The sequence below is a fragment of the Podarcis vaucheri genome (genome assembly GCF_965113315.1).
Source record: "Podarcis vaucheri genome assembly, chromosome: 2".
NCBI lineage: Eukaryota > Metazoa > Chordata > Lepidosauria > Squamata > Lacertidae > Podarcis > Podarcis vaucheri.
In genome coordinates this window covers 33,161,763-33,182,315 of record NC_138760.1, presented here as the reverse complement: position 1 = coordinate 33,182,315, position 20,553 = coordinate 33,161,763, and the positions used below count along the sequence as shown (strand labels likewise).

Here is a 20,553-nt window from a genome sequence, read left to right as displayed (position 1 = left end):
CTTGAGGCTGTAAGCTCCTAGAGGCAGGGTGGGTCTCGACTTCTCGTTTATGTCACTCTACAAAAAGCACCAGGTAACGATAGTAGTGACCACTACTGCTCCTGCTTCACTTTTCTCTGTAAACCTGTGACAGCTTCCTCTAGGAAACAACTCATATGTAAGATCACTGAATGGGCATGACGAAAACTTCCAGAGGGTGGTTGCTGTATTAGTAGCCTCTTGCAACAAAAACAAAAGAGAGACTTGAAAGACTAACACATTTATCATGGCACTCTAATCAAGGGAAGCGTATGTCATAACAAATGTGTTAGTGCCATAATAAATGTATCAGTACTTAGTTGCTTTGAGGGTGCACATAGGCAACCCTTTACACCTTTTCAACCATAGTGAACAGTGCAAAATCACGAAGGTTAAAGGAAGGAGTTTTCTGCCCACTTTCGGGGGGGGGGGGAGATTCTAATCCATACTCATTATTGCAAGAAGGGAGATTCCAGGTTTGGTTAGCCGTGTGAAAATCCAAGGTCATGCTCTTATTTTGCATGTTGCAAGTGTGCACCATTGCTAAAACTGAAAGGGTGGACAAAATCCAAAATGCAGAGGGTTCAGCAACTTACCTGAGCGCCCAGGTTGCCTGGACATGGGCAAGGAGACTTCGGTGAGAGGCAGAATGTAAACTTCTGGGCCATTCTGGGTAGCGGGTGAGCCCTGGGCTGAGAATTCACTAGCATACTCTTCTCCCTCGGCATTATCAAATTCCTGGGGTGGGGGATAGGGGTGGGCAAGACAGATAGGGAGAGAGAAAAAGGAGCCCAGCACAGGGCAAGGAAACATTTTTATACACATGTAGAAAAGGGAAGGGTGGAAGCATGCATTCCCCATCATCATACTCGTAATGCCAGTCACGTAAGGATTATTGCAATAATGCATGTGAAGCAATCATTACTCTTCTATAACATCTTCATCACTGTCATCATCGGTGCCATCTCAAACACAGATGAGGAGGCACAGATACATGTACTGAACCCATAAATAAGGGGCGAGTTGAGGCTCTGTAGCAGAGCACCTGCTCTGCATGCCAAAGGTGGCAGGTTCAATCTCTGGCATTTCTAGGTAAGGAGGGGAAAAGCTGCCTGCCTGGAATTTTGGAAAGATGCAGACAATTGGCATGAGATAAGCCAGATGGACCAATAGTCCAACATTATGTGAAGCAAAGCATACACAATTACAAGGCCCAGGCTATATAAAAAAATCCACTGTATTATAATGGTGATCTATAAAACATAAACTGCACCAAGGAAGATACAGAAACACAAAACTAAATAATATAATTCAGAAGACAGCAGACAGGTAGATAAAAAGTCAATTCTGACTATTGAGAAAGCAGAATTGAAAAAGATTGAGCAGGCAAAATGGATTTTTCTCTACTGGCATGCTTTCCTCTGATTTGTATCATTTGGTTTTGCGTTTCTGTACCTTCGCTGATGTAGTTTACCTTACTCATAAGAATAATGAAATACAATTTTCACATTCTGGGTCTTGCCATTGTTCATGTCTTGGATTCTAAGGATCTTTACTGCCATTGTTCTTTATCCCAACCTGGTAGAAGGCAGCTTCCTAGTTCCAAAATACACCCAGGTGGTGGGTGGCAACTCCCTTGCGTTCTTCTGTACGCTTACAAGGGAGCAAGCACACAGGTGGGGAGGAATAGGCACACACATTCCCCCATCCCATAAACAGCCAGGGGAGGAATACATGTATAAACATCCTTGAGCTACACACAATGGAAAAACAAAAGCACTAAGCACAGCCTTCTCATACATATGCCCAATTTGCACTAAAACCAATATTGGCTTTAACCATTTTAATTGCCAACCCAAGATAATGGGGGAAATGCCCTTTGAAGAGTTTGCTTTGAATTCTCGGTTAGAGATTGCCTAATTCTTTTCCCGTCTCCTCCGCTACCCCCCACTCCCACCCCACAACAATTCCTGGAGTTCCCTGGGGGAGGGAGTAACTGTTAGGAGTCTCTGTAGTGTCCATAATCAATAGGAGAGTAAACACTGGCCAGTAACACAGACCTATAGAGCCCTTTCGCACACAACAGGCCTGGCTCATCCCTATGGTATAACAGCTTGAAATGGGAGTTGCACAATGCAGCTCTATGAAATAGCAAGCAAGCAAGCAAGCAAGCAAGCCAGCCAGCCAGCCACTTGTGTGAAGCAGACCTCCCTCCGCTCAGACGGGACAGCTTCAGCCATGCCCTGTTCTTGTAGAGGGGATAGCTGCATGGGGAAGCTGCTTCATGCAAACAGCCTTGCCATCTGGGACTGTGCAGGTGCAATTCAACTTCAAGCAGCCACATACACCGTTGAGCACACGCATGAACCATGCCAGAGCCGTGTGAAGGGCGCAGCCGCTCCCGTCCAGATCCAAACACTGAAACTTAGGGGGTGGGGTGACAGAGATAGCAGTGCACTTACTTGCACTCTTTCTTTACACACACACACAAACACAAATTGAGATGGTGGGGGGGGGGTTGCTAGCTCAAGCTTGGTTTCACGGATCCAGGGCAACAGCTCCTAGGACATTTAATGGCAGCCAATTTTCAATTCCCTTTGGAAACACAGGCGCTCCATGAGCGGTGCAGCTGGCGAGAAAAGCTTTGATGAACAGGAGAGAAGCAGCAAAAACTGGCAAAGCATCATCTGCCCAGGATTCTCTGCAGACTCAAGAGATGGAGCTCAGTCCCATAGGCAAAGCGACAAAGGTTTAAGGCTGGCTTTCCCCACCTGGTGTCCATTTGTTGGCTTTTTGCTGGACTACAACTCCCAGCATCCCTGACCCTTGGCCATGCTGGCTGGGGCTGATGGGAGTTGGGAACCAACAGCATCTGGAGGGCACAAGGCTAGGCTAGGGGGCAGGTTAATGGCTTTAATGGCTGGCGCAACAGCTTCCAGGCCTCTGCCCCCAGTCCTATTTCTGCATGGGACAGCTAGGAAGCCCCAGGGGACCTGAATGCAGAGCAACACAGCCCATTGTGCCCACCCCGCCCTTGGCCGGACGCTTGTTGTCCCACACTGGTACCCCTGCTTTTGTTTCGGCTTGTGTAGCCAGTGGCGGCTGCTCTGCTCCTTCCACCCTGCCCCCAGTGAGAGAGACACAGTCATAAATACAGTTGAGGGAGAAGCAGCCTCACCTTGGTCAGGGGGCAGGGGGAGGGCTGCCCAGGGTTCCCCAGTTCTACATTACAGGCTGTTTTTGGCACTGTGCTGGCCCCCGTGCAGGGCAGACACCTCAAAACCATCCTCAGCCTCTTCTCCCGGGATTCGCTTCTCCAGCTCTAGGCAAGAGTGCCCAGAGAAAGAGTGTTAATAAATGCACCCTCCCTGAAGTGCCCTTCAACACCACCAACCCCGGCAATAGCACGCAAAGTTCGATGCGCCCACCTCCCCATCCACACATGCACACACATCCCGCCTGCAATTTGTGGCCGCAGCATCTCCCACCTCCCCATTCACTCCATGCAAAAGCCAAGTAGGCACTTCCAGTTACCTGGATGGACTTTATCCCACCGAAGGCTGCCCCGGCAACCAGGTAGGAAAGGGTGAGCATCACCCTTGTGCCATGACGCCCTTGCGCTGCCGCAGCATTTCCACGGGGAAAGCATGGAGGCTGCTTTGCAAACCCTCCCTGCGCCCCCTATATAGGCAGCGTAGGGGCCTCTGAAGCGCCTCATTGTTCCCACGGCAAAACCTGGCCGGTGCTGCACAGCCGCCAGCCCACGGGACTGTCCATAGCTTCCATTCCAGCACCCCACGGCTGCACCGCGGCCTGGCTGCCAAGAGCCCCCGCAAGAATCTCAGCAACACATTTCTCCAGCACATTCTGTGCCTGTGAGGTCAGGCTGGCGCTGCCCACTCCCTCGTGGGGCATTCCAGGGCAGGCCACCGCCAAGACTGGACGAGGATGCCAACCAGCCTGGGAATTTAAGAAGGGACACCCTGACACTACTCTGGCAAGAAGGGGATGTCATGCGTGGCTCACAAACAAATACTCATGTATTTCCTTCAAGACAAGAGGCAAAAAAAAAAGAGAGATCCTTCCTCTTAGGACAGGGGTCAGCAAACGTACCGCACCTTGGGCCGGTGTCTCTAGCGCCGATCACGTGGCAGGCCAGAGGGCGGGGGAGTGTGTGCCCATACACATGTGCACATGCTGTTTCTGGCACCCTTCCAGGTTGGAGGAGCACCGGAAATAGCTTGTGTGCATGTGCACAGGCCTCCTCCAACCCAGATGTGCATCGGAAATAACGCTTGCCCATGCGCACAAGCTATTTCCGGTGCTCCTCCGACCCAGAAGTGGGCAGCTGCACAGCACAGCGCCGGTAAGAGCGAGTGGTGGGGCTCGCTGCGGGCTGGATAAACGAGTCCCTCGGGCCTTATCCAGCCCGTGGACCTTAGTTTGGGGACCCCTGTCTTAGGCCATCTCAGTACCCTGAAATGCCTACTGCACCATTGAGCTCCCCGTTAGAAGTCGACAGAGCTTATGCTGTCAGGGAGAGGAAAGCGCCTTGAGAGTTTGCGCCCTTACCTGCAAAAGGTGTGCACGGAAGAGCGTGTTAAGGCAGATAGTTTGCACAAACACTTATCTCCTCATTAAAACTTGTTTGGTTGCTGCTGCTAAAGAGCCATTGGACCTGAAACACGCTTTGATGTTGTTTCAAGGGCACCTATGAACTTTTGCTACTCTCTTTGTGTGCCTTTTCATATTTCATGGGTTCTTCTTACCTGCTCCTCACAGCACGGCACCAGACTGTGCAAAGGAGGCTTCCCGAGAGAATGCCCTCCTCCCTACTGAGCTCAGCCCCACCAAAAATCCCCACTGCTTCTGCCCTTCCTGGAGGCTTTAAAGACAGCTCTGATTTACTAAATCGCCCCACTTGCAGGAGTGTTCCTTTGTCGCACGTACGGAAAAGGGCATTGGTGTACAAACCTGGTCTAAATTTTGACACAGTGCCTCAGGGAAACAGGAGCCATCACACTGAATCCCACTGCCTCTGGGCCCAACAGCAGAAGCTGTTATTTCACTGGAAGAGCACTTGCATTTCATGTGGCAAGTCCCTGGATCACTCTCTGGCCTCTCCTTTTAAAAGCCTCAGGAAGCAGGGGGTGTCAATGGCCCTCCTGAGACCCTGGTGAGCTGCTGCCACTCAGGCCTAGGCAGACAACAGTCTGAACAGAGTAAGGCAACTTCCTATGTTTCCACCTGCCCATCCGCCTCTTCTTCTGGGTTGGTTAGGACTCAACAGGGTCTCCTTCAACCCCAACACCACCACTTCCAACAGAATGCCAGACAAGCATCCCTTGCTGTGTTCTAAGGCTCGCTAGCTCAGTTGGTAGAGCGTGAGGTTCTCAACCTCAGGGTCACGGGTTCGAGCCCCACATTGGGCAAAAGATTCCTGCATTGCAGGGGGTTGGACTAGATGACCCTTGTGGTCCCTTCCAACTCTATGATTCTCAGCAAGCCCCTGACACCAGGCTTTGTTGGAGGATGTTGCTGCTCACTAACCTTGCCCACCCCATTTCATCTTCAGCCCATGATGAATTCCTTGCTGGTTCCTGTCACAGCTAAGATCCTTTGCCTGCTGCTTGGCTGTTGCCCTCTCTCTTTCACACACAAACACACCTCTCTCTCTCTGCCCCTGATTTCTCTGAGCAGCAAGAGTTTGTGAACAAGGGTGCACCCCCAAAATCTGCTTCTCTCCCACACGAATCTTGCCTCCTTGCCACGGGTGTTCTAAGATGGGCTACCCAGAGCGAGGTTTGTTCTCGCCCAATGCTAAGCACCCGCTGCCGCTCCTTGCAATCACAGACCCCGAGGAGACGGAGAACGACCTCCCTCTCTACCGCAAAGTCCAGTGCTGCTACCCAGCTAGCCCTAGGGAGGACGTGGGCTTCCCACAGTGCTTACCTTGAAGCCAATGCCCCCCTTCTTGCAGCACAGACAGGCCAACATGAGGAAGATGAATGTGAACAGCCCAGAGAAGGAAACAGCCACAACCACCAGAGAGGAAGACCAGGAGAGCTCACTCAAGGGAGTGCCGTCTGTAGGGAGACAAATGGGACACAGTGGGGGGAAAGATTAGAAAGGAAGGCCAGGGAAAGCCAAGGATGGAGATGCACTTTTTTCTTTTTAAAAGGGAAGCATTTAGTTGAAGACGGAAAAAGGACATCCAGGGGCAGAACCCTGCAGGATGGCACTTGACTACAATTTCACCTTTTCCCCCCTCCTTTGTTACAGACTCAAAGTTAGCCCAGAGGTTCTGGGCTTAAGGAACCCTTTTTCTGTGACAGCACCAAAGCACCTTCGCCCCCTGCTCCAACCGATACACTTAAAAAACACTTTCTCAGACAAAAGGTCTGTCAGTTACTCTCCTTCCCAACTCCTGGAACAGAACGCAGAAAACACTCCCAAGCCCATTTCACTCTCCCTTCTGCTCAGAGATCAGGTATGATACAGGAAAGAGAAGGAACCAGAGATGCTCTTCAACCCATGTGGACTACCTGGCCTAGTCCTACATGGCCTACATCCTGGAGAAGATGAGGAGAAGTAGAAGTCGGAGGCAACCGTGCCATGCAAGAGACAGAGGTGCACAGCACATTTCCCCTCTGCTTTTAACATGTAGAGTTTGTCCAGGTTGGGGCAGCGATGGATGCTGCTGGGTTAACATCAAATAGGCCCCTGGCTACCCTACCTGTACTTCCCACAGCCCTGCTGATCTCCATCCACCTCCCTCACATACCTCAGATTTCTAATTTGTTAATGGATTTCTTTATTTTCTGCAAGGAACTCAAGGTGGTGTACATGGTTCTCCCTCTCAAGCAATCCCTGTGAAGTAGGTGAGGCTGAGAGACAGTTATTGGCCCAAAGTCACCCAGAGCGACTAGGGATTTGAACCCTGGTCCTCCAGGTCCTAGTCTGAAACTCCAGCCACTACCCTGCTCGCTGTTGTTCATAGTTCACTGCTCTGTATGAAAGCAGCGTGGTGCCTGTCCTTCTCAGTTTGGACCCATGGCACCCTGCTGCACACACACAGTGTTTGGTGAAAAGCACAGTCATTTCCATTATGCTCAGGGAGAAGCTATCACCAGTTTCAGACAGTGTGGATATTCACGGAGGGACATTTCCGCTTGTCCCTTACCTAGAAAGCATGAATCCAAGCAGTTTCCCTCTTGCCTCGCTCCTTTCTCAGGAAAAACCCTCTCTTTAGCTCTAAATCAGAACAAATAGCAACCTGCAGAAAATCCAAACAGCTGTTTGCTCCGAATGAGCACTAAAGAGTGGTTTTCCCTATGGAACAACAGAAAGTGTGCATAAGACCTCAGTGCCTGGTTGGCAGACCACTGTCTGCTAGCAGCCAGTTGCTTTGAAGAAGGCCTGACTTCTGGTGGTTCTGAGCACCCCCTCTGTTTTGCCTCCTGAAACATAAAGGGATGTTGGAGACGGCACACATTTCAGAAGGGGGGAAACAAGCAAGAGGGAGAATGCTTGTTGTATCCTGAAGGCCAGTACGGCAGCTCCTTTAAAATAATGAAGACAGCTGGCGTTCAGAAGATTAAAGGGGAAATGAGACAATCAGAGCAATAAAAATTAATTTCACAGCAAAAAGGGGAAGTCAATAAACAAAAGAAATATTAAAGGCATCAAGATCACGGAGCCCAAGATGCTTTGTAATGCAAAAGAGCTAATTTGCCAATTTAAGCTAGCTAATACAGTCCCAGGGGGAGCATTTAACTGGTTGCTACAATGGTATGTTAAGAAGCACATACGCGTATGAGACAAAGCATGTACATAGGAGAGTGTATGGGAACATGTAAATGCTGGAAGATGAAAGGATAGGACAGGATATTGTGTGTGAGTGAGAGCATACAACTATGTGTAGGCACATTAAACAATAGATGCTGCACACACATGCATAGTCACAAACGCTCGCTCTCTGTTCTAATCCCACACATGCCGTGAAATGGAGCAAAATAACTTGTCATGACACCATCGCCATGGCAATAAGCATCCCTTGCCTGCCTCCTCAACCCCAGCAGTGGGATTCCTGGCTTTCTGTAAGGATGCAGCCCTGCTTCTACCAGCTAAGAGAGAGGCCCATATCCGCCGGTTGACTCCTGTGTTTCCACGAGGCCCAAAACTGGCAAGAGTGTAATCCATCTGTCTGCTGGCATTTGCAATACCACCGAGCCCAGGCGTGGGGGTGGGATTGAACTGCTGTGCGATTTACCGTAGTAGTTCTAGGGCAGTTTGCGGGGGAAATGTTTGGATTTCCCGAGAACCAGAACAAGAGATTTGAGGGAGCAATGCTGCAGAGAACTGAATTTCCTTTGCAAATTGTCTAGGCACCAACAGAACATTTTTTGGTGCCTAGGCAACCAGGAGCCTGGGATTTTCTCAGCACTTGTTCCAGATGGACTTCCCAGCTAGGATCTGGAATCACGTGTGGGGCTGGACGGCATTCCTCATCCAGCTATGGAGAGAGGAGGGAACCTGACAAAGGTGTTTCATCCCCTTATTTCCAAGCTGTGTTTCACTGGGGTAATTCAGTCTCCCTAAGAGATGCCTCTAATTTATCTCTAGCAGGAACAAAGCCCTGCTCTGAAGCCATGCAGCTGCTCTTTCAGGGGGAAGAGTCAGTACTAAATCAACAACGCGAAAGGCAAGCATGCTGGTGGTGGGTGGCGAGGAGTAATGAGCGCAGCCAGAAATGCCTGAAACAGCATATTGTGCTTCGCAGGGCTAGATTTCAGAAGGGTGCATCCTAGAAGCAATTTTAACACCACAAATAAGCAGGCAAGGATAACTAAGGCCATTTAGCCACTCTAGTGGCTGTTCTGATAGGCAGGACTGAGCACAGAATCCCATTCGCTAAATGGAATATAGTTTATAATTAGCCACTTTGCTCCAACCACTTGATCATGCCTCCTACCCTCAGAGCTAGAGCTATTCATTCAGAGGCTGGGCTGGGACTGTGCCATGTCAACAGCTGATGGGGGGGGGACTGCGAAAAAGAACCCAACAACCTCGCTGTGCTCTGAGGCAGCAAACACACCTGAAACTGAGGAGGAGGAAGCTGGCAGGTATTGGCACCTCCTGGACTGGTTCTAAGAAGTCAGGTAGGTGGGGGCTGGCTTAGAAAAGATGGGTGCAGTTCTTCATTTGCCCTGATGGACTACCACCCCCACACTGACCCCAGCCTTCTTCTTGATGAAGAAGAAGGGATTCCTGTGTTCTAAATCCCACCCTTTCAGGCTCACTCGACACAATGGTTCTTCTGAGCCTGAAAGGGTGGGATTTAGAACACAGGAATCCCTGGTGGCTCCCAAACACCCTGGCAGCTTTTGCTTCTGAAATCCCTTCAACTGCAGCCCCTGGATTTTCTACTGACCTACAGCCCATGTTCTCAATCCATGTCCTTCCTCCTGACTGTTTCCACCTGTGACAGGTCTTTCTACATGTGCTGCGCTGTTAAGGCATCTCCTTGAGCTCTGTCCCCATTAAGCTTGGGTAGTGGGGAGGACCTGACCTCTTCCCTTCAGTCCTTAGGGCTGGCATATGCAAACTCAGCCTTCCATATGTTTTGGGACTACAACTCCCATCATCCCTGACCACTGGTCCTGTTAGCTAGGGAGGATGGGAGTTGTAGTCCCAAAACATCTGGAGGGCTGAGTTTGCCTGTGCCTAGCTTAGAGCCAAACTACAGATGAACAAACAATGAAGCTCCTGCATTATTTTTTAAAACTGAAATCGGAACCAACAGCAATTTGCAGAAAAAACGATTGCTGTTTGTTGCAATTCAGCGCTAAAGATCGGGTTTCCCCAGGGAAGCAGTGGGGCAAACGGAGGTCTGGTTAAGTCCTCAGAGGCAATTTCAGGTTTTTGTTGTTGTTTAAAAAAACCACATTAGACAAACATGGGAAGGAAGAGTACTTGCAGAAGTGTCTCATTTAATTCAAATAAACCAGTACAGAAAAGGTTCCCAGTGGATTATTGTTGACTGTAAATTCTTCTCTTTCTTCCCGAGATGACAGCTGGAGATGGTTACAGATCCCCTGCTTGGATTTTTGATTATTCTTTTAAAAAAGATATTTGCCCTCTTGGTGAGTGGGGAAAGAGACATAAGCTACCCATATGGCTCTTTAGAGGATGCAATTCAAATAAGGAGGAGGGTGCCCTGCATCCTCGACTCAACAAAGTGTTGGAGTGAACAGGTGAGTGCAATAAAGATCAGAGGGTAGATTTTTATGTCCTTCACTGCCTTCACTTTCCACGTGAACATAAACTAGTTGCTTCTCCATATTGTCCCTCTTGAACTCTGTCTCTTGAGGATCTCAAATGGGAGCTACTTTTTAGAATAGTTAGTGGAATAATAAGGTAAAGGTAAAGGTACCCCTGCCCGTACGGGCCAGTCTTGACAGACTCTAGGGTTGTGCGCTCATCTCACTCTATAGGCCAGCGCTGTCCGCAGACATTTCCGGGTCACGTGGCCAGCGTGACGAAGCTGCTCTGGCGAGCCAGAGCCGCACACGGAAACACCGTTTACCTTCCCGCTAGTAAGCGGTCCCTAGTTATCTACTTGCACCCGGGGGTGCTTTCGAACTGCTAGGTTGGCAGGCGCTGGGACCGAGCAACGGGAGCGCACCCCGCCGCGGGGATTCGAACCGCCGATCATGCGATCGGCAAGTCCTAGGCACTGTGGTTTTACCCACAGCGCCACCCGCGTCCCTAGTGGAATAATAAGCATAACAATAATAATAGGTCACTATGCAACAAGAAATAGATGCAATCGATTTATGTATGCTACTAAAGCAGCTAGGATTTTGTTAGCCCAGTAATGGCGGGCGAGTCATTTGTGAGGTCACAAATAAGGAGGCTTGGCAAAAATTAAAGGAACCAGGGAAGGGCAAGAAGGGAAGTCATAAATGATTGTTTTATTTTAAAGAAATATACAAATGGGATTTTTTATTTTATTTTAATGTGAATGTGGTTTTGGAAATTGTGAGCTAGATAGATGATATAAAAGATGCAAAGATAATGTGGCAAACTAACTCTGGGATAAAGTAGGATAACAATGACAGAGTAGACCTTACTTGGCTATAGACTTCATTAGAAAATGATAGCACCATATGTTTAAAAGACTCCAATTTCTCCTTACATTGGCTGATGAAAGTTAGTTATGAATTTGATCCATGCCCCCTACGATACATACGGAATATCCCTGCAAGCCTTGGTTCAAAGGCAATGATGAAACATTAAATTCACTCTGAATGGATGAGAAGGCGTCATGGTGTGTGTGTTCAAATGCACATGTGCATATGTGCAAATGTGCAGACATGGAGAGGGAGAGAAAGAAAATGACTTAATTTCTGCTCTCACTCAAATCTTTTTTTAAAAAAATGTATAATTAGAGAGTTTATTATAATAAACATAAAAAATACAAAACTCCAAACATGCAATAGAAACATTTAACATACCATTTCAGTACTACTCTTATTATTTCCATAATCTTCTATCAAATCTACAGTAACTCCATGATATATTACAGGCATAGGCAAACTCAGTCCTCCAGATGTTTTGGGACTACAATTCCCATCATCTCTGACCACTGGTTCTATTAGCTAGGGATCATGGGAGCTGTAGTCCCAAAACATCTGGAGGGCTGAGTTTGCCTATGCCTGATATATTAGATGGCCGGTATGCCCTTGGAGGGATATTTATGAACAAAACAAAAACGTGGATGAGAGGCTCACTCCTTTCTTAAAAGCTGCATGATACTCTGGATATGCAAAGCGGGAGGAATCCCTGAGGAAAATGGAGACTTGCCGTGTGAACCCAACGGGCTATTCAAAGCAAAACCCCTTCAGGTAGCAAGCTCACCTAAAGTTACAAAACAAATCTGAAAAGTCACAGCAAGGAGTGAGAGCAGGGGCAGCTTGGGACACGTCTCTGGAAGGAGCAAGGAAGAGATACGCAAATGATATCTGCATCCCATTGTTTACAGAAGAGTATCTTCTCAGTGGTCTATTGCATAGGTATAATCTGCATATTGTAATTAGCGTCACAAAAGAGGGTTCAAATGATTCCCCACCCACATGCACTAAAAGAACACACGCGATGTGGTTGTCTAAAGCAGTGTTTCCCAACCTTGGGCCTCCAGCTGTTTTTGGACTACAACTCCCATCATCCCTAGCTAGCAAGACCAGTGGTCAGGGATGATGGGAATTGTAGTTCAAAAACAGCTGGAGGCCCAAGGTTGGGAAACACTGGTCTAAAGCCCCATATAACAACATCAGATCAGGGGAAGGATAGAGCATGCTACCACATTTGGTACAGCATGCCAAAGGGCAATGGTCCCATAAGGTGGAAAAATAATCAGTTTCCCCTAACAACTATATATTGATGTTTGGGTACTGGGAGAAATACAGTCCTCTCCAAAACAGAAACAAGTTCCATGTGAGTAAGTTTCTGGATCCCGTTCAACAACTAAAACAACACCTGCACATTTTTATTTATTTTATCTGCACTTTGAACCAGCCTCCTCTCGGAAAGGCTGAATCTTACCTCTCTCTCTGGCATGTCTTTTTGATAGTAAAATACTGCCTCAATTAAATTGCTGGGCAATATTCTCCCTGGAGCAAGGAGAAGGGACCTGTCCCTTCCTCCAGGGCTGCCAGCAATGAGAATAGTACAGATCCCTAACAAAAAGAGCCTTCATGCACCAGGTTTATGGGGCATCTGCAGCGAGAGCAGCCCACGGCTTTTATTGCTCAGCTGTGAGTCTGCTTTTGTGAGCCATTGATTGGGCTGCTTCCCTTCACAGATCCCCTGCCTTAGAAGCTGCAGCTGGGCTATCGCTACTCTGTTCTTCCAGAACCTCTCACAACAAATGAAGTGTTTAGAACTGGAGGAAGCAGGAGGGCAAGGATGGAGGAGGCAACCACTCAGAGTGATGCTGCCAATTTGAGTTCCATAAAAGCATCAAGGGAACAGAGAAATGGCTTTCCTGCTTCCAAAGGGATCCTATTCTCCTCCTTCCAACATAGGCAGGGTAGTGGGAGGTGGGCTTTCCCAGAGCACACCTAATAGTTTTGCAAGTTGGGCAAGGACAAATGAAGGAGACTCGCAGCCTAAACTATGAAGTTCACTGAAGCTCCAGGTAGAAAGGACAGACGAGGGCCCCACTAAAAATAACACAGTGTGGCCAAAAATGGCCATGGTAGAATCAGGAAGGAATATAGGGTAGGAACACTTGAACATAATACTAAAATTCCGTTAAGGAACTAAGGCATTGCAATTCTTAATGCTCTTTGCAAAATGTGCTGATTGCCCAAGCAGCAGCCATCAAACCACCCATGACAAAGAAGACATCATGGACCAGTTCCACTGGGTCCAATAAGATGGTTAAAAACTTTATATAAGTAGAGGAAAGACAGCCCTGCATCAAGGTATACAGGGGCACCATGAAAATAACACAGTATAACCTCAAATCCATTTCAAATCATGTTTAGAAGAGGATGGAACCAGGGAGATACAAGCCGAAAACGTTGAAAAATAGCATGTCACACTGCATCAATTTGCTTGCCTTCCCAGCACCAATTACATGCTGGCAAACAAGATGAAACCAGTGAGGTCTGAATGAATATAGGCACCCAAGTGAAATTCCAGAAGAAGGTGACCCTAAAGTAGCCTGTGGACTTCAGCATCCAATATTCTCTTCAGCCAAAGGAATGAAACACTCTGAATGTATTCAGCTTAGAAAGAAAGCAGACAAATTATTTCCTGCTTGCATCTTACTGCGGCTTCCTCGCGTTCCGTCTACATGATTAAATACCACCAGTGGCACAGGAACAGCACCACAGGGTATTCTTGCTGGAAAATTGCCTCTGTTTCCACTAATGGAAATTGCTGTACTGGTGCTGAAATGGTAATTAAATTCCCTTTGTCATGGAACTTTCTGAATGCTGTTGTGGCCGCAGGGAACATAGAACAGAGGAGGTGCTACAGCTGCCCATCCCAAGAAAAACCAATGGACTCCCACTGATGATCAGCTTCATGCTTTCAGGGAGAGACCATTTTACTTTGCTTCCACCTCTCCAGTAAGCATCAAAGAACATCAGCTCCCAAACAGAAGAGTGGTTCATATTCTATATATATAAAAATACTGTAGTGCAAATTCATCAGAAGGTTTTTTTTTTTCCTTTTTAGCTTTAGTTAATATATCAACTGTGTTCTTTTAAGTAATGTGACATGATCTTAGACAGCTTTCACAAACCTGGTGCCCTGCAGATGTTATAGACTATAAATCTTAGCCAGTTCTGGATTTTATATGATAGAATTCATCCACCTGGTAACAATGAAAACTGGAAGGGGAACTGACATGTGCAAAACTGGCATATTTTGACGATGAAGTCAAGCAATCTTTTTACATATATGCTAGTATACTCGGCCCAGTATATCTGAAGGAGTGTCTCCACCCCCATCGTTCAGCTGGGACACTGAGGTCCAGCGCCGAGGGCCTTCTGGCGGTTCCCTCACTTCGAGACGTGAGGTTATAAGGAACCAGGCAGAAGGCCTTCTCGGTAGTGGCACCCACCCTGTGGAACGCTCTCCCACCAGATGTCAAGGAAATCATCAACTATCTGACTTTTAGAAGACATCTGAAGGCAGCCCTGTTTAAGGAAGTTTTTAATGTTTGAAGTTTTCTTCTGTTTTTAGTGTTCTGTTGGGAGCCGCCCAGAGTGGCTGGGGAAACCCAGCCAGATGGGCGGGGTATAAATAAATTATTATAAATCATCATCATCATCATCATGACCCCATTAGCTTATACAGTGGTACCTCGCAAGACGAATGCCTCGCAAGACGAAAAACGCGCAAGACGAAAGAGTTTTCCGTTTTTTGAGTCGTTCCGCAAGACAAATTTCCCTATGGGCTTGCTTCGCAAGACGAAACGTCTTGCGAGTTCTTGCGAGTTTGTTTCCTTTTTCTAAGCCGCTAAGCCGTTAAGCCGCTAATAGCCGTGCTTCGCAAGACGAAAAAAACGCAAGACGAAGAGACTCGCGGAACGGATTAATTTCGTCTTGCGAGGCACCACTGTATTAAAAAGTTTCACTGAATTGAGGGGGAAATTAGTAATAACCACCACCATCACTTACGACACAGAAGTTACTATGCACAGAATTTCTATGGAGCTCAAAAGTGACTTTGATGAAATCACTGCAGTGTGAGAGACTCGAGGAAACAGTTTAGGAGCAGGTTCTCATCTTCAACACCAAGGCAGCTAAGGAAGGATCAGCCTCCAATTACTCACTGAGAATCCCTTCTTCTGCCCCTTATGTGCAAGATTACGTTGGGTTTGGATGATTTCATCTGCATAAGTTTCCTTGTTCCACAATTCTCTGCTGCTACTGGTGGTGATAAAAAAAGGTATGCTAAGCTGAGAAGCAGGTACAGTGGTACTGTGCCTTGGGTTAAGAACTTAATTCGTTCTGGAGGTCCGTTCTTAACCTGAAACTGTTCTGAACCTGAGGTACCACTTTAGCTAATGGGGCCTGCCGCCACGCTGCCACCACGCGATTTCTGTTCTCATTCTGAAGCAACGTTCTTAACCCGAGGTACTATTTCTGGGTTAGCAGAGTCTGTAACCTGAAGCGTCTGTAACCCGAGGTACCACTGTATATGTACAACTCCCCTCCAGCTCTCTACCTATAGCAGGTGTGGGGAACTTTGGCCCTCCAGATGTTGTTGAACTCCAGCACCCATCATCCCTGGCCATGCTTGCTGGGGCTGATGGGAGTTGTATTTCAGAAACATCTGGAGACCCAAAGGTTCCCCACACACGATCTGTAGCATGTAGACTCTGTGGCATGGTTCTGCCCTGCCCCTTAAGTATTACTCAGTTTTGCTCATTCTCCATCATACACAAGCAGCCAAGTCTCAGCTGTGCCAGGTCTGAACACACTGGTTGCAGATTACTACATTGGCAGTAATTAACACTTTGGTAGCCCTTGTTTGCTGTACCTGAATTGCCTTTGCCTCAAGGTTAAGTGAGGGGAAAGAAGGCTGTTGGCAGCATACCTCGGTTTTAGAGACCGCATCACTCCTGTTCCCCAGGCTGAGAAAAAGCAAGCTCGAGAACTTACAATTACAGACCCTTACACAGACCTTTTGCTGCCATATATCCCTGCATTTGTTTTCAGACTAGTTCAGTAGTCTGTGGTGCAAACACTGACATGCTTGCACTCAGACCAACAGATTTCAAGCTGCTAATACTGGCATCCCCAGAGCCAAGGCTTTTTGTTTCGTTGCGGGGCCTGGCTCAGCCACTTCAGACAATTAATGGGATATTTGGTTCAGCAGGGAGCTAGGCACATACTCAGTAATCCTTTCTGCGAGTTCTGGGCCAAACTCTGGGAGCAAAAAAGGCCATGAGAGCGAAATGCTACTCAGCAGTCAGTGCTGGGGAAATCGTCTCAGCACACAGAGGCTGCTTTATCGCCCACCAGCAGGCAGTCCTAGCAGAAGGGGACTAAAGCAGCAATTGTTTCCTGTCCAAAATTTCAGAGCCTTTGACCCTTTCTCAGATTTGCAGGCATTTGTTTTGTTTCTTGAGCTATATAGCCAAGGACTATAAACTATATTTTTCAAATAAGATTTTTTTTTAAAAAAAGGAGGCTTTAGTCCACTTACATTTGAGAAGGGCACAGACACACAATGATTTATTCCAGTTTACTGCCTCCCTTAAACTCTTTAACTGCTCCTATTCCCCTACCTGGTAGTGCATTTAAAGCAGGAACGACAAATCATTCTGCGGAGCTCTAACGGCACAAAGGAAAATATATGGCTTTGGTTTGGACGTGGCTGCGTTTGTTGCAGCCTTCAGAATCTTGACACATTTACCTAACAATATTTACAAGTACAGTCATACCTCGGGTTACAGCAGCTTCAGGTTGCGTCTTTTCGGGTTGCGGATCGCCAAAACCTGGAAGTACCAGAACGGGTTACTTCCGGGTTACGGCAATCGCGCATGCGCAGAAGTGCTAAATCGCACTTTGCGCATGCGCAGAAGCTCCGGATCGCAACCCGTGCGTGTGCAGATGCGAGTTGTGAGCATGCATCCCGCTTGGATCATGTTCGCAACCTGAGCGCCCACTGTATCCTCATCATTATTATTTAAATTTATATCTCACCTCTCCTCTCAAAGGAGCCCAGGGCATAGGAACAGAAGAGCACAGAAAGTTTCATTATATTGAGTCACACCAATGGTCTATTTAGCTCAGAATTCTCTGATTGGCAGCAGCTCTCCACGGTATCAGGAAGCCTCTCTGAGTCCTACCTGAAGATGCCAGGGGTTGAAGTAGATGCCCTATCACTACACTACAGCCCTTCCCTAGGGTGGCAAACAATGAAAGGTCAAAACCATCAAAACTTCTATAAACAGTTCCAGTACAGGTGCAGACTAGGAAAGATCTTTTGGGGTTTTGTTTTTTTGGAAAAAAGGTTTGTTTTGAAAAGGGAATGTCTCAGTGGGTGCCAAAAGGAGAGCAAAGACAAAGGGCCGGTGCAGCAATGGAATTTGGACTCTCAAATTTCAGCAGTGCCTTGTGCGATGCTAAAATTCAGTTCCCCTGCCTCTCGGGCTCCGTTCCACAGCATTGTTTTGGCGCCCCCTGCAGGATAGTGCCCAGTGTGACTGTACTGGTCATGCTACCCTAAAACCACCTCTGGTAGGTGCCACAACACAAAAGGCCCTGATTCCTATCTTTTTTGTGAGGAACAGACTTCCTGATAAGATGGCAGTGTTGATTGGGCATTTAAGGGGGTAGATGATCTTTCAGGTCTCTACAGGGCTTTATCCACCAAAAAGAGCACCTTGAACTTAGCCCAATAGCTAACTAGCAGTCAATGCAATTCTTTCAGTAGCCGCTTAACATGTCCCATGTTGCACTACCTGCAACTTCCAAACAAACCTCAAGGGCAAGGTGGATTTGATTTCAATCAAATCGATTTCAATCAAATCGATTTCAATCAAATCGTTTTAAATCACTCATCTGTAAAACTTGATTTAAATCATTTTTTTTACAGAAAGACTCATTCTTGCTGGTATAATCTTAATATTTACAACCAGATGAACGTTTCATTTTTGGAATAATAAATGTTCGGAGTAGTTTTTACAGTTATATCAAAAATTACTGATTTGGTTATACTATTAGAAATACAGATAATTATGAAATTGTTGTTTATATTTGGACAACTTTTCTGCTGTACTTCATTGGAAGGAGAAATAATTAATTACAATTTAAACAATTTATTTAACTAAAACAATAACATTATAGCACATGTATCCATGTTTGTTAACTGATGTGGTTAAACGATTTTAAAAAACAACAACTTAGACTGAGTTTTAGCACACATGAAAAACTTAAAACAAATCCTTATTTCCTGATGAATAGCCTTTGGACTATAATGTAATTTAGTTAGAAAACTATCTTTAGAAAGATTTTTCCTCCAAAAGCATTTTATTTTAAAAATCCGATTTAAATCAAATAAATCCGATTTTATTTATGGTATTTATTTTTTTAAAAAAAAAACATTGATTTTTATCCACCCTGCTCAAGGGTAGCCCTACGTAGAGTGCACTGCAGCAATCCTTTTGTCTAATACCCAGTGTTGTATCATAGCTAGACTTAGACATGACTTAAGTCATCTCACTGGATGACTTTGGGCAAGTCACTCTCTCTCTCTCTCAACCAAACCTACATCACAGATATTGTTGTGAGGATAAAATGGGAAGGAAAGAACCATCTGTGCTGCCTTGAGCTTCTCAGAGGAAAAAGTGGGATATACATTTATTAAGTAAATAAATAAATATAAATACAATGGGTTTGCAATTGTGCAAGCTTAGCTCTAGGGTTTGATTCTGAGCTTCCACATAAACCAAAACTAATTTATACCAAAAAACAGTCAATGCCATTTCACATGTTAATAATTTCTGTCAGATAATTCCAGCCGGATTTCTGTGCTGCCACTACCTCAAACAGAGCTGCTGCATGACAGACTATATGACTGACTGCCACCAGAAAACTGCCACCCACACAAGAAACCATGATATTTGCTTTCCTTTAGAAATACTGACGGAAGCATTTAAGTTCAGTTGGCTCAAATCTCTGCAAAGGAGACATGTTTTTTATTTGGCCACCTAAGAGCAGCTGCCAGCATTACAACAAACTTTAAAAGCAAATAATGTTCAGTGCAGAGCTACAAGTTATTTACTGTACTAGGCTCATTATTTTTGCCATGTAGTGTCAATTATGAACTACAGCAAGGATTCTGGCTTCCTGAAAATTCCAGCTCTCGGGTGTTAAAAACAGAGAGGCAGGCTTCTGATCTTCACAGCCGCAGAGGGAAAGGATGAAACACCTGGCTGATCTCTCAAATAAGGGATCCAAAAGGCCCTCTTGGTCAGGGTTCCAGTAATCAGGAAATGGAACCAATAGACCTGTATTCCAGCCCAACTCCTCTTCCACTAACCATTTTCTTTGCCAAAGACCCAACCAATCTTTGCCCATTTACAAATTCCAGCACAGCAGTAAGAACAAAGTACACTATTTGCATGCATCTGCATAATATAAGCAAAATGGGCAAAGTTTGCTCTAAGTAAAAATTTGGACTCTTTTGGTTCGGAATCTGGGTATTATTACATTTCTCTGAAGTGTCAAACACATCCACTGACATATAACAAGTAAGGGTGTCCACCCTTACTCTAGCTTAGCAGCTTTGCTTCCAGTACAAACAAAAATAAATGCAAGAAACAGAGAGAGCTGAATAAAGATTTGCAAACTGGGAGTTTAAATTACTGCAGAACTGCTCTCAAGAGAAGCTCTTCAAATTAGCGCCATCTGTACTATCAGTGAAAGAAACTAATATCAGCTGCTTCTCTACAGTAGAAACAGTTCACAGCCCAGTGCACAGTTGCCCTTCCTATCAAATGTGGTTCCATTAGTAAAAGCTATGAATCTTCTTCAGCCAGCCAAAAAGCATCCATTTGCCTCATGGTTCTTCTGTGCCAATCCAGCAGAACTCAGGATTATTACATGTAGGTTATATAAATGACAGTGAGTCACAGTGAGAACATTTTGAGTGAAGGGCCCACCAACCAGTCTGGTCAACATTTCCTTTAAATCTCATGCACCATGTTTGTTAAGGACACTCCACAACAGTGTTGTTTGTGGCATTCTACCAACCAATGTGGGACGCGGGTGGCGCTGTGGGTTAAACCACAGAGCCTAGGACTTGCCAATCAGAAGGTCGGCGGTTCGAATCCCCACGATGGGGTGAGCTCCCGTTGCTCGGTCCCTGCTCCTGCCAACCTAGCAGTTCGAAAGCACGTCAAGTGCAAGTAGATAAATAGGTACTGCTCCTGCGGGAAGGTAAACGGCGTTTCCGTGCGCTGCTCTGGTTCGCCAGAAGCAGCTTAGTCATGCTGGTCACATG

The 20,553-nt window shown here is 46.5% G+C and overlaps 1 protein-coding gene across 6 annotated transcripts in view; it reads right to left on the bottom strand.

Annotated features, from left to right (window-relative positions):
* AATK (apoptosis associated tyrosine kinase) overlaps positions 1-20,553 on the bottom strand; it is an 80,315-nt gene that overhangs the window by 19,568 nt on the left and 40,194 nt on the right. For 3 of the 6 annotated variants that reach the window (XM_082212365.1, XM_082212366.1, XM_082212368.1), the window contains exons 2-4: positions 5,971-6,104; positions 3,197-3,340; positions 615-756 (exon numbers count right to left, since the gene is read on the bottom strand). In XM_082212365.1, coding sequence (XP_082068491.1) covers positions 615-756; positions 3,197-3,340; positions 5,971-6,104 — 420 coding nt within the window. Of the gene's footprint in view, positions 1-614; positions 757-3,196; positions 3,341-3,552; positions 3,718-5,970; positions 6,105-20,553 lie in introns of those variants that run through there. The other 3 variants (XM_082212367.1, XM_082212369.1, XM_082212370.1) reach the window with 3 other exon arrangements.